Below are 25,868 nucleotides of genomic sequence, written 5' to 3'. Positions count from 1 at the left end.
CAATGTAATTTTTTTCTTATTGCAATATTAAAATAATCAATACTCCACTGACGTCAAGTGACGTATGTTACCAAAATATGTCAAATGACCTTGCCAGTTTGTAAACAATACGTTTGTTAGATATTCATATTTTTATATATTTACTGTTTTGCTTGTTTTTGATAATTTTTTACAGTTAATTTGGTGTTCTGTTGACAATTACAAGATCTAATACAAAATGAATATTGATTTTGAGACAATGGCTGTTCTAGAAGAGGAATCTCAGAATGTAAGTTCCATTTTCTTTGTCAATCATGTTTATAAGTAAGAAATTTGTATGTTTATTACATTTTCTTCGTTTATTTATAATATAATTGAAGAAAAGAAAATATTTTGGTTATATAAATTATCAAAAATAATGCTGATAATCGTTGTCAAAATTACTTCCTGATTTATTTTATTTGACACCATTTCCTAGTAGATCTAATTTTCGTCCGACATTTCTTTGTGGTAGATGTTGCACAACAAGTATCAAAATTTTCATCATTCGACACATTTTTATCAAAAAAGTAATTGTATAAAATTTACTATTAATTTGATTACTTAAAATATATAATGTTTGGATATATTTAGGTTAATTAAATTAGATATTTTAGAACATGCTAAATCAGTGAATGCAATGTGTATAAAATAATTTGTATGGTACATATTATTGATGTTAACTATTTTTGCACATGTGTGTACAAAGCAAAATCTGTTAATTCCATAGTTTTGTAATTTAATGAAAGTGAACTTTGAACGTATGATATAAATAATAAAAAAATAACTTTATGATAACTACTATTTATTATAAAGAAGAACCTAACATAAAACTGGTACACAATCTTGATAAGCAATCAAAATATCAAGGACGTAAGCTAAACGATAATTTAAATTAAGGTTATAGTTATATCATCTGTTACTTACAAATATATTTTAATATAAAATATTTTCAGGTACTTGTGGTGTCAAATATTTTACCATAAAATAATCTTCGTGAATTGTGAAATCAATCCATTGATTTTTACGTTTTCCATATAAATTTAATTTTACAAATTTTTACCTAGATGGCGCTTATATAAAAATTTCATTTCCGCTTTATAACAAAAGTCCTCACTAGATGTCGTTTATGCGTTATGGTTACTAGCATAATTTTGAATGAGCTTATATATTTTTTCTATGTAGAAAATGAAAGAATAATCCTTATAATTTGAAAAATATCTTATACTAGCGGCCCGCTCGCGGTTTCACCCGCGTGAACTATGTTATTATTAATTTCTGTCTCCATGACTACGTCCTAGTGACGTCTATGCAAAATTTGACACTCCTAGCATTTGTAGTAACGAAGTTTCATACAATTTTTCAACCCCTATTTGTTCCCCTTAGGAGTCGAATATCGCAAATTTCCGTCTTAGCGAGCACTTTTGCAAAATTTGAGATTCCTAGCACATGTAGTTTCTGAGATTTCGTGATGAGTGAGTGACCTTTCGATTTAATATATATAGATGAGAAAACACTCAGTTTTAAATATTGAAAGGCCGAAAATTAACTTAAATAAATAAATTATTTATGCATAAGCTTTGTAAATCTGTCTAGCCTTTTTATTAATCTAAATAATTTTAATTAGTTTTCAAGGTATAGATATTTTATATTATCGTTAACATGATAATGTTTAAGAAGACTTAAGTAATTCAGACTAGCAAATAAATAATTGTGTAGTACAAGCGGGCGAAGCCGCGACCGGCGGCTGTTATAAATAATTATGTATATAAGAAAATAAATGTGTAATATTTATATAATAATTATTTATATACATCTCTCCATTTTTCAACATACTATATGTTGGAAAATGTATCTCTAAATATTTTTTTAATAATCGTTGATATGTATTTGTTGTTTTAAATAAACAAATGCATAATACTTTGTACGAAATTCTTATACAAGACTTTCGATTATCGAAGGATTTCGAAGATTTTCGATTATCCGAATGCCTAACGTCAACAATTAGTCCGGTTAATCTATTGTACTGTATACAGAAGAAATAAAGACATTAAATACATATTTCATTTTCTAGATTGGAAATCGAACCCACAGCCTGTCGCGTTTACACTCGTACGCTGGTGCCCCTGCGCCGCGATGGTTCCTTAAACCCAAGCATTATAATACTTGTTAGATAATGTAATGGTTATAAAAAAATAAATCGTGAAATAGAAGAGGTCCAATAGTTTAGCATAAATAAATAATCATTATTTTGCAATATAGAGGGATAATAGTCGTAAGTCGTAACCTTATTCTTTAACTTTAAATATTTTGAAAATAAGCTATTTCAATGGTGTTCAGTATTACTTTTGACAAAATTCTAAACTATTGAGCTTATTTTTCTGTTTTGTCTCTAAATATATTTTTTTATTTCAATGGAATCAAATCTTAGGTTAGGCGATATGTTTTATTTTTCTAATAAGAATGTAAGAAATTTAATCGTATCTATTATTGCATAAGTTGACAGACTGCATAAGAAATCTAAAAAAAGACAGTGAAATGAGAGTCAGCATCTCGGAGGGTTCCGTACCAATTACAGTATTGTAGGTCAACGGGATCTTATAAAACTTGACAAACTTTAGTTTTCGCGGATATACGAGTACGCTCGTTTTGTATGAAATGAACTATAATATCATTGTTATTAAAGTTAATTTGGTATATAGTAAAACGCAGCAAAATCTATGCATAATCTAATTCTTGTATCTTTTGATTGCTTTGACGCAGAAACTTGATTTTTCTGCGCTCAGAGGGGTCGTAAACCTAAATATTTGAAATTAATTTCAGCTTAATAAATGCTATTGATAGACGGACGAAAAAGTGATCCTATAAGAGTTCCTTCCATCTGAGATACAGAACTCTAAATTGGGGCTGTTTATTACTGATATCAGGCTTCAAATAATAGTCATGCGTCTGTGTGTACTAAATTGCACATATTGCATCTTCCGTTCAGTTATTCAATGCAAAGTCGGTCGCGATTATATTAACAGTAGTACCTTAATAAAAGTTACAAGGGTGCTCCCCCTGTAACTTTTACTAAGGGAGAAGATTTAATAATAGCAACGGTCATTACAAACGGTCCAGATTCTAAACTGGATTTTGTATTTCTTATTATTAATTTTAAGCTATTGTGATATGTGTGTGATCCAGTACAAGTTAGATTATTTTTGGCTTATAAGAATCTTGTTGAAAAGAACTGTTTCTCCAATAGAGTAATTACTCATGTAAGAATGGGGTATTTAATGTCTCAAGGACCGGAAGTGGGCTGTTTTGAGCCTGCAAGCCATTAACCATTTGGTTGGATTTACCGAATCAGGTCAACGCTGGTTTAAGCTTGTCCAAATTACCGTTATAACTATCAAGTTAACTTAATGCTGTTTTATCTTTTCTTTTTATCTTTTTAATAATATATTTTAGGCTAGTCGTAGTTTACCTTTTCAATTCATACTAAGGTTCCCTTGCTATTAAGCTCTGGTTTTTTATTAGAACGTTCATCTCTTTGCAGTTTAATAATAATAATTTTTATGCCTCTGCCTACCCTGCTGAGGGCGGGCGAAGCTGATTTAATTTTTTAAATTTCTATTAATTATTTTTTTTTTTAATTCTTTTGTAATTCCAGTGAACTATATAATTCTCTCAATGCTAATAATTCTACTAATATATATACCGCGAAATAATTACAAACGGAATGTGGCTAAATAATTTTTGACTTAACAACGAAATTTCTAGCATTCGTTATGGTTTGACCTAGACCTCGCATCTGCGCAGTATGTTATACTTATAAGTTATAACACCATTTACTACGCGCTACGAATTTACAAAATGCGATTTATTGTATCGATGTTGCAGTGGATTTCTTGAACTGTTCCTGGTCGTGAACGTCTGCTTATATCTTAATTTTATTTGTTAAATGTCTTGGTATTGTAAACGATAGTTTATCTGTATATCTAGATTTAGAGAGAGAAATTAGACTAAATCGTTTATTATTTGTTTAACTCCCAATGAAAACAGAGAGTGGTATCATATGTCTCTTTCTGTTTATGGCATCCAGCCCCCAAATGGATGAGTCGATTTTGATGTAGTTTTTTTTGTTCTACTATCTATTCATCTACTATGTAGTATCTCTAACTGTCTATTTTACAAAAAAAATGTGGCTAGAACCATAAATGAGTTTATGTGCTGACAGATGGAAATTATTTCTTCAATTGAATAAATATTTTACTTGCCCTTGTTCTACACATGTCCAAAGTTGGACAGCTTGATTGTATATAAATAAGCAAGAATAGAAAAAAAAACCAAAATGTAAAGAAGGTAGGCAGAATGTTCAGAAATTTATTTTTACATATTTATATACAAAATTAATGCTTTTGATGATTTATTACAAATTATTGTTATTAAATGGAGGTAGAAATTTGTAAAATATACTTGTTTATTCGTTTACCTTCTGTCACATTCACATACTCTACCTACGTAAACATAGAAATTATTTTGTAAACTTCTGTATCCAGTTGACAGTATGTATGTATGTAGTAGATACACGTGTTGCTTGTTAAATATACTTGCTACATCTGTTAACCCGTATATGCTTAAAATAAAATGGATACGCATTCTATGGCCTAGTTTTGAAAAGTTTTTTTATTATATGAATTATTTAAGTACTGATGTGATAAGACAATTCCCTAATCGTTATATAAAACCAAATTTTAACAAAAATAATCTTTCCAAATGAAGATTAAAAATTATATTGTCATTTTTATCCTCCTATCCTCCTTGTAAACAAAAAACGTCATCATAATTTGATAATACTATCGTAGACATCGTAAGCAGTGAAAACAAACTATTATTATATAAATATACAATATCAATCTCTTAAAAACAATATTACAAGGTGACAAATTGAACATGTTTGAAGATATATTTTCTAACGCAAGTATGTAAAGTGGACATTTTCGAAAATGTCACGAATCTCTAATTAACTGCTATGCGTATTACATGCACCTACGAGTATAGACTGCAGGCGTTGTTACCGAGTGCAGCGAAACGATAAGGTCACTCCAACTCACGGTGGGGACGAGTTGCGAGTTGCGACACGACCACGTATACGTGCGATCGCCTTTTAACTTTTAACCATTTTTCGCTGGTGTGCATCGTAAAACTGCGTATTGCTACGCCATCGCTCAAAAGTAATAAGGGCTTCTTTTTTTTAAAAAAAGAATACAATTTAAATGCGCGCGGTCGTTCGCTCTGCGCACAGCGTCAGTCGTCAGTGTGTGTTGAGGCAGTCTCTGAGACGGACACGGCGCCCGGCCATTCCGGCTAACCGTAAGTAAATTCAACTTTCTTTGTATATTCTTATGAGAAAATACTTTAGTAATGCAGTTTTTACAAGACCGGTAGCAAAAACTAGTGTTGTTTCAGTGGAAAAACAACTGCGACGGCCATTGTTTTAGGTTATGCATTGACAGTTACTACGCCGCATAATATGATCGGTTGACGCGAGCTAACGACGCAGTTTCGTTGGTATCGCCGGCCTTTTGTTGCTAACTTGGAAACAGCGAACTGCGTATTTGTTATATTATTGTATTGCAATTTAATTTTAATAATGTCAATCTACATTCGTTTTTGTATTTTCGTGTTTTGCATCCGTCACTCGTATATCGTCTCTTATCTTCAGAGTTTAGATGTTAGTTCAGGCGCTACAGTTTTCTTGAGTTTTCTCTGAATTGTTTATGCCTGATAAGGATACTGAAAAGAAATTTATAAATTAATAAAATATCATTAATTACTACACACTATTTTAATATATTGGGAATATAGATTTTTTACGTATGTCTATATACTTTATGTTTATTTTTAAACCGCTCTAAGGAGACCAACGCGTCGTACAGCAGAATTCCAGCTTAAAAAAGAATGTAAATAAAAACTAACTATTCATTCACTTTAAACCAAAATATTTTAAAATGCGTGAAGCACTACACAAATTGCGCATAATATATTGTAGTATGAACTGCGTACAGTCATCGGCGATGTCGTTATACTCATATTTATTCATTGATAAAACATCGACAGCTGCATTTTACAGGATGTAAGTGTTCCTATAGGGCATTATTATATATATAGGTTCTATTTATTATATATACCTAGGTACTTGTATAAAAACTTAATGTTTATTTAAATTTATGAAAAAGTTGAATGATTTTTTAATTGTTCGACGCAATTAAAGTGGATAGAAGGTAATTGGGCAAAAACATTGGAATATATAAATTTAAATTCTATTCTAGTTTGGTATTTTTATACTAGTGACATTATATTTATACAAATATGCATGCGGGGATGACTGTATTCAGGATACCTAGATTTGTGGTGCGCGCGCCGATCTTGCAATAATTGATAATATCCAGGGCCTGCATCCGTGCATTTCGGTCTAGCCACGCCCCTGAGCCCTGAAATCAATAGCTCACCTGCAAACTGCGTACATTTTGAACTCATATACATTTGCCCTTTGTTCCTCTCATACGTCGGTCTGGTAAGTGCGTAGATTTAGTATCGTGGGTAATATTCGCTGTTTTGTTAATATTTATGAAAATTTCTTAATTACTTTACATATTAACGTCGTTGCTTTACCTTTTATCAAAAAGTAAAATTTTCATGTAAGTCAGTCACCATTACGTTGCTTTTTATAGAAAAGTTCATACGAAATTCAAAGAGACAGTTTCGTATATAAAATAAAAATTATTTATTCTTTAATCATATGATGTTGGCCGGAAGAGTCGTTTTATATATATATGTGCAGTAGACCTACATATTATTTTTCCACTTTATAGCGGATGTAAAAAAAATTAATATATCTGTTAAAATTTCCGCTCGGATTTTGCGTGGTCCGTAACTTATCTTTTAAATACTATAATGTCGTTGAGCTGAATTGCGTTATATTTTCCTCCAAGGCTTCAAACCTCTCATTAGCGTGCTGATAATGCGTCTTGCGGCAGCCTTTCCATAGGTATTGTTTTATTGAATCTCGTATACATTTTATAACTATCGAAGTTGTAAAATGTCTGTCTGTACATGAGATGGTTACAGATATTTTCGTTTCTCTATTTATTTTCGATTGCCGGTAGACAAAACGCGGCAGTATTGAGTTTTACCACCTAACATGTCAATAAGTGCATATATATGGATGATCAATATACCAACGGAATTGAGAACCTCCTCTTTTTTTAAGTTAAAAATGGTGGAAAATGAAAAGTGTGACAATAATTATTCTTTGCCTATCACAAAAATGACCAAAAGACGCGTATAGAAATGAATAAGAACATAATTAGTACCTATTACAACAATAAACTCAACGATGTTATAATAACGTAAAATACTATTAAAATATCTTGGCGATAACTAAATCTGCAGCTCGTTATAGTTTACGTTGCACAATATGCTAAAATAAGAAATAGGGTGACTTATTTTCATTCCTTCGTACCCGTTCGTTTTAGATGAGTTATTTAAATATTTTTGAATTTATCTTTTAAATAATAAAACGTAATCGAGGTATATTGCGTCATAGATTCAATTGAAGCGGTTCACTGTAAGAAATGGGTGTGAGTTCAAATCCCACTCGAGGGAATATTTATTTTTATTAAAAAAATATATTTAGCAATTCTCAATGTCTTAAACATAGGCAAAAAAATAAGAATTAATGAATATACTATTAGGATCTCTGCCTACAATATAAATTACAGAAAACAAAACGTTTTTTTTTTACCATATTTTGATTTGATTGTAGAGATTATTAATGTAATTGAGTACATGTATCCACATGGTGAATTAACTAAGGTTTTGTAACTTTAAATGCACTTACGCAGTAACTCGTGTTCAATGTCTAACCGTGACGACATACCCACTTTCACGCGTTGACATTGAAAGATGTACAAGTCTGTTATAGATGTTACAACTTAAATGTAAATTTTCTATTTATTTTTGTACAATAGAAGCAATATGCAAAGAAAAGAAATTAGATTATTCATTTATATATTGTTTGATCGTTAATTTATGGTGATTTTCATTTAAATTTCAGTCAAGTTTTAAAACAATTTAGTTAAGGAGTTACCAATTTTCAAAACTATTTTTCTGCTTATTATAATTCTGATCATGAACTTCATTTAAAATGCTAGAACCTAGCTTAAGTTCCGTTCTCGTAATGTAATTTAAATATTAAATTATAGATTTATGTATGTAGATAAATGTAGCCTTATAAATAAATTTAACTTAGTCACAATGCTAAGAGAGACAGGGTGTAGGGGCACAAAGTGATTGTAAACGCGACTGGTTGTGGGTTTGATCCCCGTTCGAGAAAATGAAATATTCAGAGGGAAGTTGGGGAACGTAGTGTCTTAACACTAGGTTCCCTCTGCCTACCCTGCTGTGGAAGAGATACAATGATGATGTTGACTTGTTGATTGACAATGATGAGATATACGTCTCTGAATGAAATAAACACCGGATATTATAGTAAATAACATTTTTTTTGTTAAGTTAAGGTTTATTGAATTCTAGTCACGGCATAGTTAGACAGTACATCTTGCTTGTCGTCAAGGATTTTCAGTAACAAACATCTGCTTGTTTATTTAAATGTTATGCATCCGTTTTTATAAAATGAAAAACCTACTAAATGGTAATATTATTTTTTTAGTAGGAATTCAATTACATGTGAATATTGGTACTGACTTAGATATAGACGATCGTATTGCAATATTATATTACATCGTATTTCACAAGGCTTTATCTCTGGCCGTGCCTACCGTGAAGATATCAGCTGGGAGGGACTAATGCTTAGTTCGTGTTATCTGCACCTATATATGTAAGAATTTATTATATGTTAATACATATTTGTGTCCAGAAAATAAAACTATCATGTATGTAAAGACAAGGTATAGTATTAGTATGTCATCATTTCTTGATGATATTATAAGAAATTAACTAAAAAAAAAACGAAAACTTGTAAGATATGTTCCATTAGTACTATATAAATAAGTATTAGTTTAGTATATACGTCACTTTTGCCAAAATTCCTGGAATAAGTACCTACAAACGATGGAAATATCTGTAAGATAAGAAAAATATTAGCAACTACATATATCAAAATCAGTCGAATCTAACGTTCTTGTAGAAAAATATAAATAATAAAAACAAAAAAATTAAACAAAATAAACAAATTTAAAAAACAAGATTCGCTTAAAAATGTTTATTAATGCAAATATTAAAATCTGTTATGCATAAATATTGAATAGGAACGTTGCGTTGCATCGGTGGCATCGACCTAGGACCGCCTTGGACGTATTTATCAGCGAGGATATTTTATGTGCTCATAAAATTTGCTTACTCTTTATCAACCTTCGCTTACGATTTCTCGATTTGTATTTTTAATTGAAGATATGACTGAAACGTGTTTTATTATTTATGTAACACATAGTAGTTGTATGTAGTTTATTTTTGTTAATAACTCTGAAATTTTCTTTAGTTTTCTTCAGTTCTAAGGAGAGTGAAGTAATTACCTAAAATACAAAACTCTTTTTTGGTGGAAATATAAACCTATTTTATTTAAAAAGAGTCCGTTCCGCCTGGGCTTGCAAAATGCAAATAAATGTTCTTTAAAAATCCATTAAATGTAATCATTATTATTACAAACATTTATACTAAGTATTACCAGCAAATGCCTGAATGGAGGCATTTGCTGGTAATACTGTTCACACACACTACGTTCAACGAGTCGTGGCTGCCCTGAAGTTATACCGTTTCAGGGCGGCCAAGTCTAGTTGACCTTACTGCAGTACTCTAAAATCAGTCTGTCGACAAATGACGTGACGAGCTTCAGGTTTTCAGTTTGGCAATCACCTGTGACGCGAACGACTATTTATAACTAAAGTAAATTGTTACCAATGTCTCGGACATGTTGTACCTATCACCTGTAAAGTACTTGTTAGCGTAATCTTATTTAATTTTGAAGCCTTTATTCATTAATGGGAACGGAGTGTCTTAACACTAGGTTCCCTCTGACTACCCTGCTATGTGCAGTATTTTTAAAAACTTTAAGAATATAATGATATTTTAACTACTACATGCACTATGGCCATCGTCATCGACAATTACTGTATTCTATACTGATCAAGTAATATTATATCGAGAGGATTGCTTTACCAAAATAACATATATGATCAATATTTATGTATTTATTTAGATTTTAGACATATCAAATTGTACCAATAAAAAGATTAATGATACAATACAAAAATGATAGCAAAAAAATCAAATAATATAAAATAATAATAATATTAATTATATGTGTACAAATCCGTAAGTATAATTTCCAATATTGATTTTGCAGGAGACCCTAGGCGGGCTGTTCGGGTCAACAGGCGCGTCCGGCGCGGACGGGGGCGAGAGGCGCGAGGGGGGCAAGCGCGGCCGCAGACCTGGCAGAAAGGCGCAACTCGACAAACAGGACATGAAGGCTAAACTGGGTAAGGGTTGTAGAATATTATTATATTTTTTATCGATATTTTTGTATCTGAAGACCTCGTGGCGCAGCACAGTTGGCTATATGATAGATGGTGGGTCTTCCTAGCGTTCTGTGCGGCATAAGCGAAGTACAATTTGCATATTTATATGTTTTCGTATATAAACATACAGATACGACTGATTAAGTTTGTTCATATTCTATAAACAGAATATCTAGGCGAGAGGCTAACAACTTTTTTGGCAAAGGCACATTGACAACGAAACGACAATTTTTAAAATGATACGGATAATTTAGGTAACAGTTTAGAACACATAAAGCGTCAAGTACTTAGTTTTTATTTTTCATATTTAATAAGATCATAATGTATATAATTTCAGAACGTAGCAGGCAATCGGCGCGTGAGTGCCGTGCCCGGAAGAAGCTTCGTTACCAGTACCTGGAGGAACTGGTCGCTGATAGGGAACGATCGGTGCTGGCGCTAAGGAAAGAGCTCGATAAGGTTGGTGTTTTAACTAGGTCTCCTTATCATTTTTTTAATTAATTATTTTTTAAATTAACGCTGTATGTATATCTATAACATAGATAGAAAAACAGCGCAAATTAAATTAAGTTTAATTTAAGCAAGGCAAGCAAGACAAGGTACTGCCTAATTTTTGCGTGTCAATTGGGGAAGTCAACGTCACGCTCTGTCTTCTTACCAGAGTGAATAAAAATAATTCAGTTGAGTTGAATTTAATAGGTTCATCATTATCATCATTCTTAAATCATCGTCGTAACATTCTTAATAATTTTTTTGTATTTTATACATTATAGTAAAACTTTTACAGTACTACAAATGGAATCTAGAGCTCGACCAGGGTCGAATGCCCGAAGGTATAGAGGAACTGCTTCAAGAAATGGGTGTGGTTAAACAGGAGGAAATAAAACCTTTCTAAACAATATAATTTGAGGTAACTTGCAATTTATTTACTTCATAGTTGACTATCAACAGGATTTTTTGATTTCATCAAAGAGCAAATATACAATATGAAAATTATTATTATGAAATATATATCGTGCAGTCAAGCTTTAGTTTAAATAATTGAAGTATGTTGTAACTAAATTAAATATTCTGCGTGTTTTAAAAAAATGTTGCCATTTAAAATTTTCATAATTTGTTTTGTCATTTTAGTAAAATTATAATCTTTATTTTTTATCATAAAAGTAACTTTGGTCAAAAATTGTCCTTGATTGACCCATTTTCTCTTTTTAATATTATGTACGGTTCAAACTAAAATATTCTAAATTGTAAGCTACCTTCCTATCTATTTGTGAGAATGATTTGATTGAATGAAATTTTAAATTTCATTATTTTTGATAAACCTTTCTATCTTCACTATTATATTATTTACGAATTTTGATAAATATTTATAAAAAATATTTTTGTATGGCTGTTATTTCTTGGTTTAACCAATTAAAATAAAAAAAGAAAAAATATTTTTATCAGTGCATTCTTATAACAATGAGTTGTTATACTATATACTAAAACAAAAGAAAATGAAAATAAGTAAATGTTAGTACTTTATCTAATTTTGTCTTTAGTCCAGGGTTCAAGTGTTACATAACGCTATTTTGATAGATTTCATTTTGTAAAACATAACGGGGCGAGGGAAATTAAAGAACGTATTACGTAATGTTGTTTATTATTTAAATAAAATCGAAATAACTGAGGAATTAAAATCTCCCAAGGTGCAAACTTTTTGCCTTTCTGTTTTACGTAGAATCTTTCGACTGTATTTTTTTTTCTTTAAAATTTATTACTGAGGTGTTTTTTTCAAATTTTTTTTACTGAGGTAGGGGGACAAAAAATATAAATTAACATTGCGCTATGTAGTACTTGGACGGCCTTCCTAAATCATAACATTGGCTTTCTGTTACATTCTTAAAAAGAAATGGTATTTCCGACCTTTACATATAAGTAGTATAAGTGTGCACTGATGATTTTGGGTAATTATAAAAAAATAATAATTCATTATTTTTAAGGTCTCCATATTAGATATGATGCTTTACAAGAAATTAAATTATTGTTTAATATTTACCTACTGAATAAGTTTGAAACAGTCAATAAAAAGTTGCTGATCTTCAGCCTATTTTGTTATGCAGAAATTATATATCAAAATTGCAATATAAAAGCTATATATGGGAAATTATTAATCTGTATTTTTTGTTCAAAATCGTTTATTCATGTTAATTATAACTTGATCATTTTTAAATTGGTAGCCAATATGTGTAACAGATGAGTGTTGCCATAAAATATAATTTTATTATTAAGATATTTTCCACATTTTAAAGAAAGTTAGTTTAAAAGTAACTGATATGCGTGATTGGATATAAGAATGAATAATGTAACATACTTAAAAAAATATTTCTGTAATACAACATGAAGCTGATTTATTTTATTTATATAAAAGTTCATCATATTATTTTTTTAAACAAAGTAAATGAAAAATAATATGTGTGATAGGTTATCTTGTTTTTGATTCTAAATTTCGTAAAACGGTATGAATTTTAAAATGAAAATATGTTTTTATTATACATATAATATAGTACATTAGAGTATGTAGTGAAAATTAATTATGGTTTTGCAGACTTTTAACACTCCATGCGTAGTATAACTGCCATTTATTAAACTAAATTGGTATATGCTGTAATTAACTTGATAAAGTATAAATTCTTCTCGATATTTAATTCTTGTAAAAGCCTATGTTTTACTGGTTTTATTACTTGCAATCTAATTATTTTTTTTACTTATTCCTCACACATGTTAATTGCGAAAAAATCTGTGTTGTGTTTTGCCATGACATACATACTGAACTTGCTTGACATATTAAATATATCTAGGTGGTCCTCCTGTTATAACATATATATTTTTTAACTTTTTATACAAGTATAATGTTACAAATTTCTTTTAACACAAACACCCAATTCATCCATCAATCAGGCTGTCAAAGTATCTGAGACTTCTTGTATATAGTAAATTATGTGAAGGTTTAGATTCGAAGGTTTAAATTTTGAGAAGGTTTAGGCGTAGATTTGGTAAACACCACTTTCAGGGTTGTTTTTTTGGGACCAGAAAAAAATCCTTATTGTAATAAGTTAAATTTGCTTAAGGCGAAATGTGTTCTATCGATATTCTAAACCACCTTTACTACTGGATGTTTTCTCAATTAGAGTTATGCTGGTATACTAAATGATATCCGTAAACAATTTATTCATTATTTCAGCATACTTCTAAATGATATACCATCCACGTTCCATTAGTGAGTCGATTTTCGTCATAAGCTGTCTGTATTTCCTTCAATAATTAATATACGTAATTTTCTATTTAAAATATTATTACATCAGGAGGAGAGCGGAGACTATTCCGTGTTTTAAATTATATGTATTTGACGCCATCATGCGTTTGACTAAAATAAAGTCAACATTTTACAAATTTATTTATTTACACTCAAATCTCAAAACATCTTGTGTCAATCAAAATCTATGAATTATATTTTTTTGTCAATATATTCTTTATTAAGTTTGGCTTTATTTCTTTAGAATAAATTAAAGGATTAAAAAAATATATATTAACTCCGTTAACAAGATAGCTGAGATTATTTTACCATATGAACCTTACTTAATAAATTAATTGTAAGTGCTTATAATGTAAATCGTTTTTTAAAATAATAACACCTACAAATAATTTGTCATGAACATAAGTATATCAATGTTATTTACAGCATATAAAGTATTTGATATAAACATCCATAAATATATGAAACTTCCATATAAATATATAACATGATAGAATAAAATAAAAATTCAATAATTAATTATCTAAGTTACGATTAAATATAAGATTGTAAATGTACACGAATATCTGCCAAATAAGGTTTTATAGTGTTAGGAAACGTCGTCTAGGAGATACTCGTCAACGGAGTGATAAAATATAGTTATCTTTTAAGTCGTTTTAGTGCGATTTGGATGAATAATAATAACAATATGACAGTATAATATATAGTAATTTTCACTTAGTGTCTTATAGTATCCGAACAGCTCAATAATATTGAGGTGAAATATTTTTATTGCATATTTAGATATCTCATTATTGCATAGCATTAATTATTTGCATAGCAAACAATTAAAATGAGATATCTCGAATATTTTAAATGCAAAGTTTTATTCACTTGCCCTTTGCATTACTGCTTAAATTCTGCATATATGCTTGGCTTAAGTTAAGGAAGATAATCGCCCAATCAGTCACACCAACACATCAAAATTTCACTGTAATGATTAATACCTTTAATAAGTGTACTCGTGCAGATAATAATAGTTTTTGTTTTATCAAAATTCTTCAAAATTCGCCTATTGGCCAGACAGGACATGACGTCACACGCTTAGCCGTGGATGCCGTACCTACTTTAATTAAAAAAAAATATATATTCTTTATTCAAATAGACTATTATAAGCAGTTTTGAATCGTCGAATGAACAATGTAGGTTGTCTTACTTTTCTAATTGTGAACGCGGCAGAGCTGAGTTTATCCGCAAATGCTTCCAGATGAGTGTTCCACTGGAGTTTGGAATCTACAGTAATACCTAAGAAAATAGCTGATGCCGACACATTGAGAGTTTCTTCTTTTATTATTAGACTAAAATTATGTTTTTTTACATTTGGTAAAGTAAACTCAATGCATTTCGTTTTTTTAGCATTTAACATTAGATTATTAACATCAAACCAACGAGGAATATCCGATAGTGCACTATTCACTTCGTCATAGTTTATTTAGTTTCGGTCAAACTTAAATATTAAAGAGGTAATGTTTAATATCTCAGTCATTTTAAAGGTGACAAAAAAAACAGGGTCTTTTTTGTCGAGTAATCTATTTTTTAGATATGCTGAAAACAAACTGTTGGTGTGACTCATTGTTATTGTTCTATATCAAATTATATTAGCTTCAATGGGTGGAGAAAATCACAATAAAAATTGATAACTAGTATAAAGTATATATAGTTTATATGATAAAGTTGTTATATTTAAATCAAAAAATATTAACCTATTTAAATTTTGCAGTACTGCATTATTCGTCTAAATCGCATTAATTTAATAGAGCTGAGTATTTAATTATTCTTCAATAAGAAAATGTTTCTGTTTACTAATTAAATCTGACTGTCGCAGACATAGCCGCCATTTTTATCTTTTACATTATTCATTATTCATAGGATTTTACATTATTTGCCATTTTACATTATTCATAGGATTACATATTAAAAAAATATTAAGCCAATGTTATTTTACCTTACATAATACTGTATGTAGTTTAAAATTTGATCTCGTTATCGATTTTTTTCTGAAATTAGTCAACAAAAATCGATCTAGAAGCTATCTTCTAAGTAATTTCACAGATCGCTGTTCTGATACTTTTCAAATAAGTTGATTCCTCCAATGCGCTACTAATGTAAGTTACTTTTTACTATTTATTCTACTTTGCACACATTTCCAACCAGAGAACCATCTAAGGAATTCGGAGATATCTGAGTTCAAAGATTATGTCAATAAAATCTTTATGGGATGTAACATTTAACTCATTTGCGGTTTAAAAATATATTTGTTTTACACAAAATATATATTTTTAAAAAAAAATCTTATCGCGGGTAATTGGAGATTGAAGAAGTCGTGGCGACTGTCGTATTGTGTTGTATTAAAAAGTTATTTAATTTTTTTTTTAAAAGAGTGAAGTTTTAAGTATAAAACAATATTGAGATGTAAATAGACATAAGATAAATACATACAACGTATAATTAATCATAATAGATTAGATAATTTAGTTGTTTCATATTGGTAATTTAAATAAATATTAGTATTTAGAAAATAGATTTTGCAAAGACTCAATATTATAGATTCATTATTTTACTTGAAAAATAAGGATGATTTCATCTTTAAATAGTTTTCTGCGTGTACTTAATATGATTAAAATCATCATTTAACAAGTGAACAAGTAGAATAAACATTGATTTTAAGATTGACCTTCTATTATATAATATTTTACTTTAAAACATAAGGCAGACCGCGCATTTCATCGTCTATTCTCATAGTCAAACGGAACCGGAATAAAATATTTCAAACGATGGCAACCCCTGTTTGCGGCAGTTATTTGGAAAATATAAGCAACGGCAACCATGTTTTATAGTGTTCAGAAAAATATAAGCTTTAACTTGATATATAATTCATTAAAAAAACACATGAGTGCAAATTATTAACATTTAGTGACCTGTTTGAACTAGGCATACCTAGACTTGCGGCAGACTGAGAGCTGGCAACCCTTAATTTTCCAATTCCCTATGCGATTTACTTTCAAATGATGTGCGATTCATATAAAAAACGTATGAGTGCAATTTTCTCCAAAAATGAGTTACGAAAAAATGTAATTAAAGGTGATTGCGGCAGGATTCTTCCAGGCAACCCAAGTGTAATCTGTTCTACTAATCATGTATTATTCATTAATATTAGTTTAATTAAGAAAACTGATACCTGCAGGTTTTAGCGGTGGGATCTCAGGCCATAAAATTTAAAGTTATATTTTTATATCTCTCAAGTTTTCAACTAACTTCAGTATTTCTTAGTAACGCAGTTTGATTTTATTTAAAGAATAAAGGTAATATAAATTGGCTTAATATGTATAGTACAATTTATTTAAATGTAAACACGAGAACAGCGGCATTTAAATTTTAAAAAATTGGCATTATAAATGCTTTTTTAAGTTTAGTATATGAAATATGTAATGTTGTTTTTTAAAATGATATATAATATATAAATGTATAACATGCATAGATCTAACGACCCAGTGACTACGATACTTCAGTAATAACTTATAAGTGAGTAGATAGGGGGTCCAGCGGGGACATAATGAGTGTGCACAAGTCCGTCACCCCGCGGCTCCTTAACCTTAGTGTATAGTGTACAACCCTATACGATGTGAATAACGTGGTATAATAGACATGTGTCAATCGGGCTGCATATAATATATATAAATTCATTATGTTACTAGTAGAAAGCTAAAATTTCATGAATAAATTCCTTGGAGAGGTAATGGTGTCCTATCCTACCCAATACCGATACTACCGACCAATACCGCGTTAAGAGAGATCAAGAACTAAATTACCCAAAACAATACGTTATGCCTTTTTGTTTGTTATAGATGAAGGCTGTTTTTACTGTACTGGATCTCTTTTTAACATAAAATCTATTACAGAAATAGAATGATTAAATTATAAATATGCATGAAATCAATTTAAATTATTAAAATACAAAATTAAAACTTATAATTTAACGAAAGAAGCTGTTTGAGTAACTATCTGGTCTTTTCGGTCGTCGAATAAATATTAAACTACCACCGGTTCGGAAGGCAGTTCTGCTGAGAAGAGCCGGCAAGAAACTCAACATTAGCTCTTATATAACATCAGAAGCTGGAGGTACTTTACTCCACGTGGTAATATGACTAAGCTCAACTATCTTAATATAATTTAATCCAATAAAAATAAACAAAATTTGACACATTCCTACTTGCCACTTTATTTACATTGTATAGGGCTGCAAAATAATAGATATACGATATCCTTATAGAGTATAACTTTATTCGGCCTTTATATAAATTCTGATTGAATATACTAAAATAAGGTATTTTTTTAAATATTATTATACTCGTACGTGTACTTGTAATTTGACGTCGTGGATATAAGTCGTGGTAATAATTAAAGTGTCCATTGTATATATGTATATATAACAGCGCAGGCATACCCGAAAATCATCAATAGACAGTAGAGTTTGTATATAAAATTATTTAATCTTTATCCTCTGGCCTAATAACAAGTTAATTAATAATAAGACTTTGCAAAACGTTTTACGTTAATATATAACATATTATTAATAATATAATTTAGGAAATAGTTAATTAAGTCACATGTATATTCTTTTCTGATGACCTTTGGCCTAATATGGTAGTGTATTAGAAATGTCAGAACTTTTATAAAAACTAATATGAATTAGTTATTGTTTTGGTAATAATTACTAATTTGTATTGTTTTTTTTAAAGTAAATTCATAATTTTAGTATGTATTAATATATGTTTTATATTAATATAACTCTGCTAATAGATTATTTGGGTATACTTTTTATCAGGTAATAAGTACTAAAATATGAACGTAATTGTATGGTCACTTCTATGTAGGTTTTTAAATATCTAATATAGCTTCACCTTTGCCTTTTTAAAGCTATTGAATTATTTTTCTTTCGAAAATTTTGAATTTTCATTTAGATTTAGTATGATTCAATGATTTTTTTAGATTTAAGTTCTTAGTTTAAATTTTGAGTTGTACTTCCTGCGTTCAATTATTAGTTTTAGGGTTATTTTTATAAGCAAAACTGCACCAAGGGACAGATTTAAATACTTTAAACTAATAGTGTGCATATTTTATACCACATTGATTTCTTTTAAATAGTTGAATACATTTAAAATAAAAAATATTAATATTTTTAAAGATAGCATTTTAAATGAAAAAACTTTAAACCACACCAGAAAACACGACACCAGAGGTCAAGATACAGTCAGCTAATTTTCCAGGGCAGTACACGAAATCAAAAAAACTAAGAAACCTTTGGCGGTAGTTTGATATAATGAATATGTCAACTGACAGTTCGACAGACACTTCGATTCTACCCGTGACCACGGACTACTACAGTGTTCGAAAAGTAGGGTTTCAAAAAATGTATAATGTACTAGCCGAACTAGGCGGCTTCGTCCGCTTGAACTATGCGAATATTTATTAAATATGTTTATGAAATTATTCTCAGTTTAGGTCTAATCTCAGTGTGAATTCTAAAAAACCACGAATCTAAACAACACCTACTTGTCCCTTTAGGGTGAATTTTTTTTAAAATCCCTTCTTAGTGAGTGTCCACATTGTGAAAATAAACATCTGTCCAAATTTCACGTTTCTACGCACAGCGGTAACGGCTGTCCGTGCGTCTTACCTCAGTCAGTGGCAACATCTCCTTATATGTATTTAGATAATATAAAAGATGTGTGAAAATGTGATAAAATCTCAAAAATCTAAAATCTTATAACGTAACCATTATTTCATATTAAATTAAAACATTCTTTGAACAGTATTAAAATGTAAGAAAGCAATTTATAGGATTTTATATACCTACATCAAAATATATATAAAAAATGGGTGGATTTTAAAGTTTATTTATTCTATTTAAACAAATATTATGTGTATATGCACAGAAATATCTGTTTTTGGTGCAGTTTTACTTAGTTTTAATACAACGTGGACAATAGTCGTGATATTAACATTTAGTTGCTTATGTTTAGTTATTATATTATTTTTAAACTTGTCGGCAATCCGCCTCGTATTTTATATTAATTGAGATATTTCACTAACAAATCTAGTTGCTTGCCCTCTTACTAAAAGTATATATATTTTAAATTATTTAAGCTAATTTAAAAATAGAGATGTGCCGACTACAACTTTGACCGACTAGCCGATTAGTCTGTTATTACGACTAGCCTCGAATTGACTGAGATCAAACGTTCTAACTGAAAATCGAAGCAAAATAACTTCTTAACCAACAATAGACAGAGAGTTACGAGGGCTGCAGTTGGAGGGTAAGAAAATACGATATTTACACATAAACTTATATTGATAAAATTTTAAATGGAAATACAAATTAAATCTAAAACTAAACTATGTCTAACACTATTGCTTTCAATGTTAGAAAAACAGTAATCTATTTAAACCTAAATTAATCTAACTTAACCTACGACTTAATTACTTCACGATGGAATAATAAGTGTGGGAAAAGAAGAAATTCCTTGCCCACCGGCGCCGTTCACCCGATCTCTCTCTCTTGTCAGCATTTTTGTGGAGCTCGGCTGTCTATCAGATAGACACATTATACGACACCGACCGCTATATAACAAGAGTACCGTCAAGCAGCCCAAAATAAATATTAATACATTTTACCAAATAATCTGCCATCATGGCTTCTTGGTCTGAATTGAATATAAACGGTTTTTTTGTAATCCACTTCAATCGAAGCTCTCTCTCTTTTTTTCTTTACATATTGAAACAGTATCACATACAAATATTATATTCAAAAGCAACATCTTAAAATTTGTAGATTTTTTCAAAACTTCCTTAGCTGCCAGATCAATTTTTTCTTGGGACGTATTGGGACTTTTGTACTCTTTTTTATGTAATTGCTCTTTCTGTAAAAACATGAACATGTTAATTTTGGTCTCAAGGACACTTTTTATTATCGCGGAAAGGAAAGTATTATGCCACTATTCAAACCAATACCCCACCTTGGTATTTTTCCAAAAAAAATTTTGAACGGAGGGTTTCATCAGCTATTTCTCGTTTGAGCCTTGGGCATTCATGTACGCCTGTGCACCTAGCCAAGTTCAGGGCTAGGGACGGTTCCCCTCCCCACATCTTTTTTCCCTGTCCTAAATTAATCCATCCCTTATATGAGGTTCTTCCTTATAAAGTTCCCCTGAACTGAACTTTACACGTTTGATGGGCTTATTTATTATAGCTTGTTAATTTTTACCTCTGTTAAAACCAATACAGCTCTCCCCTACCTATCCTCATGTCATATTTATATGTGCCTTTGTGCTGTCTCAAGCGGCTACAGCGACTTAAATGAAGCTTAACACTATTTTTGCATTGGGTCAAATTTCCAACATTTAGTGTTCGTTTTATTTTAATTTAATCGATTCATAAATAAACAAAATCAATTTAAAGTATTGTCTTTGACAAAATTACTGTAAAATTACTTGCAAAGTAATATATTTTCTTGAACTCGCTGAAATTTTAATTTCTCAGTTTAGATATTGTCTGTAAAATAATAATTTGTATAATAAATAATAAAGTAATTAAAAAAACAGTTTACATCACTCTTCTTCTTCTCTTTACCGAATAATCTCCGACTAGTGACCGACTATAATTCCGTTTCACCGACCAGTCGGCACATCTCTGCTTTAAAAGATTAAAAATATCTGTATAAATTAAGGTCTAACGATAATAAGTATAATATTAAAATTAAAGTGTAGTAACATAAACCCCTAAAATTACCAAATTCAGTAAATTAGATTGACATTTTTTTTTAACGTAATATGTACCATTGATGTTAGGCGTTTGTTAATACAACTATAGATTAAGATTGGATATAAAGTAAACCTTTAATATACATTCTCCATTGAGAAGAAGTCAAGCTACGCACACTACTTATTGTATGTTATATTCTAACATTTTAATCTTATTAATAGATTATTGTCTATATTCATCTCAAAATAATTTAAAATAATAAATAAATTATTATTATGTACAATTTCGTCGTGCATATATATTTATTTCTATGTATTATTTACCATTGACGTCTAGTTGATTGACATGAAGTTATTGTATAAGTGAAACATATTTTTCAAAAGTATGTTATATATTAACATATGTCTTTTAATCTTTCTTATATCTCATTGTCTATATTCATAATGTGAAAATCATTAAAAAATAAATTATTTTTCAAGATGTACTTGTTAAATATAAATTTATCGTCATTTGAAAGTAACTATTCGTAGAACGTTTAAGAATTTTTTATTTTGACTAGTTAAGTAGTTGGTAAATTTAATTTAACCCATATTTAAAAATTATGTTGAAGTAGACTTAGATTTGAACTAAATTATAAGATAACTAGTGGACCCGAACGCGGCTGATGCGGCGATGAAATGATTGTCAGTTTTCAATAGAGAGATGCGTTAAGCAAGCTCATTTTGGGTGACGTTTTCTAACAACAAACTTTGCAAATCGTTGCTTAGCAACGACGGTTGTTATTAACATGGCGGAATAAATTGCATGTCAAATTAATAACAATTTGAATATATTGGTATATATCGAAAATACTACAAATATGAGAAAAAAAAGTATCCTATGTTCATCCCGAGACCAAGGAGCCAACCATCAAGTATCTCTATATGAGTATTTTATCACAATTAAATTAGCGGTCTGGCCCTGATTGCGTAAAACACAGACAGACAGACAGACAAAGTTACTTTCTAATTTATAATATAGGTATGGATAGCTATATGGAACAGCGAATAGATATGAAAAAGATTCTTTTCGTGTACTATAGGTATTGATCGATTTGGCAAAGAATGTTTAGGCTGTTTTTACTAGCTTTTATTGTCTAAAAATTTTAGATCACCAAAAACGTTTTATGTAATACAAATACATATAATATGTAATTCAAATACTACTACAACCAAACTGAAATCCACCTCAACTAGATTTATTTTATAGCTTTAAGATAAAATAAACTACGTATATAATAAGAGATCCAGGCATTATAACAGTTTATTAAATAAGGACCCATCCCATGTATACATAGTGGATGAGAGTCTATTTTTAAGATTTTTTTTCGATAAACGATATATATTTTTAATATAAATTATTATGTATGATATATTAAAATTATGATAATAGTATGTTATTACAAACTATCAATTCTCGCGTGATGTAGGCTTCATACATAAATTTCATAATTTTACAAGGCATTTCTAAACTGCATTCATCTTATTCATAATAAAATTAGCCTTTTATTTAATTATTACTGTAATATTATGTCATTTTCAATATTTGAATATTTGCATAAACAACGTTTCATTTAAATAACATACATTTAGTCATAAAAATCATTTTCTTGTTTCATTGGCGTAGTATGTTTATGGCATGAAGTGTACGGTGTTTTTTCATTTATAATTATTGTAAATTCTCTTCTACTTTTTGAGTTTTTTGTACTGACTAGCCTTATAAACGTATTGGTGTGTTTTTTGTTTTCATAATTATTTACTACTTATAATCTAGTTTGTTAATAGTGAATCACTAGAACAATACGTTAAGTATAGACTAAACTGGAGTAATTTATATAGACCGATCTATAATATTTTGTAGGCTTGTACCTAATAATAAACTAGTGATAACATATTATATTAATAATTAATTAATCTCTTATTTCATTTACTAAAATGTGTATATTATATGTAGTATCTACTCCATATAGATGAGTAGATTATTGTGTTATTGGAAGTACCGTGGTGCCAGCAATAAGCGAGCAAATCTAAGTTATGTTTAAGACAATAAAGGGAGATAATTCTACAAATTGTTTTAAATTTCAATGAAAAAATAAGCTTAATCATAACTATTAGATTAACAAAAGTAAATGTATTTTTGTATCTTTTAGATTCTAGGAATGTTCAAAACAAAAAAGATAATAATATTGCAAATAGTTTTTTTTTTAAATAGTAATTATTTCTTAAGAGGTTTATATTCTAAACGTTATATTTAATATAGTTTGGTATGAAATTATTAACATTTACTTAGAAAGTAGCGATTAAAATGTCATATAGGCGGTTAGTTACGTTACGTTAGAGATGTTTTTCTTATCTTCTTCATTCTCAAATAAATTTCTAACTGTCTGTATATATATTGGCTCAAAGTCAAAATTCGTATATATAAAGCTCATTCATATGAAACATATTGCACACCTTTTATATTTTCGGTTGAAAAATTAACTAAAGAGGTACAACTTTTTCGAACATAACATTTTTGTTGAAATTAATAATAAATAATGAATTTTCCTCTATTGTAAATACCCATAGGTGCAAGGTAATCATTTCACATGTCCCTATTAATAATGGGAATGTAGAAAGTTATAATTTTTTGGGATGTGGAAAGTTATAATTTTTAGATTATTTCATAAATTCATTAACTGCTTCAGTTATTTTATAACTCCATTAAAAATATTTTTTTACATTCTAAAATTTAAATGTGACTGGCCAGTATGTGATAAAATTATGAAAATTCATAAAGTTCAAATTTTTTAAATTATTCTTACAGAAAAGAAGATGCATTTAAAAAGCAGATACGATGTTAATAGAGACATGTGATTTAGCAACTTACCTTTAAGTCTCCATAATAAAATAAGTCGCTAGAATTTTTTCGTATAATTATTTATCTGACTCTTGTTTTATTTGCGAGTTAAACATTTCTTTTTAGTGATAAGTTGTTTTTGTGCGTAGCTGAAAATATTTTGAAACATCTACAATTAACAATTTCATGTTAATTGTAATTTCTTTTGGAAGATATTACACTATAATGATTCTACTCTGAACGCCATAAACAAAGAACAACAATGTTCTTTTGGAACATGTCTCACAAGTATTTTCTTACATATCGGTTAATATATTGCATAATAAAATCGTATACAATAAATGTTATACATATACAACGTTTTATATACAAGAAGCTTCTATATAATCTTGAAAAAAATATTTATTCTTATGATTTTATTCTAGCAATGCTGTCACTATATAGCGTTTTTAATATCTTAAAACCTTTTAGATACTTGTGCGACGTGCGAACTGTCCACCTGTTGAGCTTATACGATCATTATTTTTAGTGTGAATCATCTAAATCTTAAACTAAAATGTTACTAATGACATATTACCAGCTACACACCTTTACATTTGTTTAAAACATTAAATTTACTTAAAATTGTTGTATTTATATTGTCATTTTATTGTTCCAGTAATAATAATATTTTACAAGAAAATTCTAGCTTTTAACCATAATAGTAATCAAGCTAAGGTGTTGCTATAATAAAAAAGTGTAAAAATTACTAAACGTTAATTTTTTTATCTGAGTTTTGAAATTAATTATTAGAATAATACGAGTCCCATTATCTTGGTATTAATATTTAAGTGTATATAAAACGTATAATAACATAATATGTATAATATGGTTCGATACTTCCAGTTTAAGCAATGATTATTTTCTTCAATGTTCTTAAAGTAAAATAAAAATTATAACTGTAAATGATATTCAACATTAGAAATAAATATCATATATTAAATTCACATTACATTATCAATTTATTTTATTTTATTATAATTATATTAAAAAATATAAATATGTATGTATGTAAGTAAATAGTATCGATGTCGTCAGCTTCATGTTTTAACATTTTTTGTAATAATTTACTGAGAGAATTTTTTGCATATCAGTTAACGATGGTTTTTTGTGATTCTATTAGTATTAATGTTAGGTGTAACTGTAAGTCATGCCATGTTTGAGTTGCCTTGTTCTATTTGATTTGTTTATATTAAATTAGTTTGTATGTACGTTTAATTTTTTTTAAATAAATTTATTTGGCTTTTGAGACA

At 29.1% G+C, this 25,868-nt stretch overlaps 1 protein-coding gene across 1 annotated transcript; it reads left to right on the top strand.

The window, feature by feature from the left end:
- The first annotated feature begins 80 nt into the window (after window positions 1–80).
- Window positions 81–25,868, top strand: REPTOR-BP (REPTOR-binding partner). The gene is made up of 4 exons (XM_085196097.1): window positions 81–268; window positions 10,430–10,565; window positions 10,942–11,063; window positions 11,392–25,868. Exons 1-4 carry the CDS (start codon window positions 218–220, stop codon window positions 11,497–11,499), a joined length of 417 nt encoding a protein of 138 aa, XP_085052223.1. The 5' UTR covers window positions 81–217; the 3' UTR covers window positions 11,500–25,868.

The sequence above is a fragment of the Heliconius melpomene genome, chromosome 13 (genome assembly GCF_056956725.1).
Source record: "Heliconius melpomene rosina isolate 202511_hmr_F chromosome 13, ASM5695672v1, whole genome shotgun sequence".
Classification (NCBI taxonomy): domain Eukaryota; kingdom Metazoa; phylum Arthropoda; class Insecta; order Lepidoptera; family Nymphalidae; genus Heliconius; species Heliconius melpomene.
This window is presented reverse-complemented; position numbering and strand designations above follow the sequence as displayed.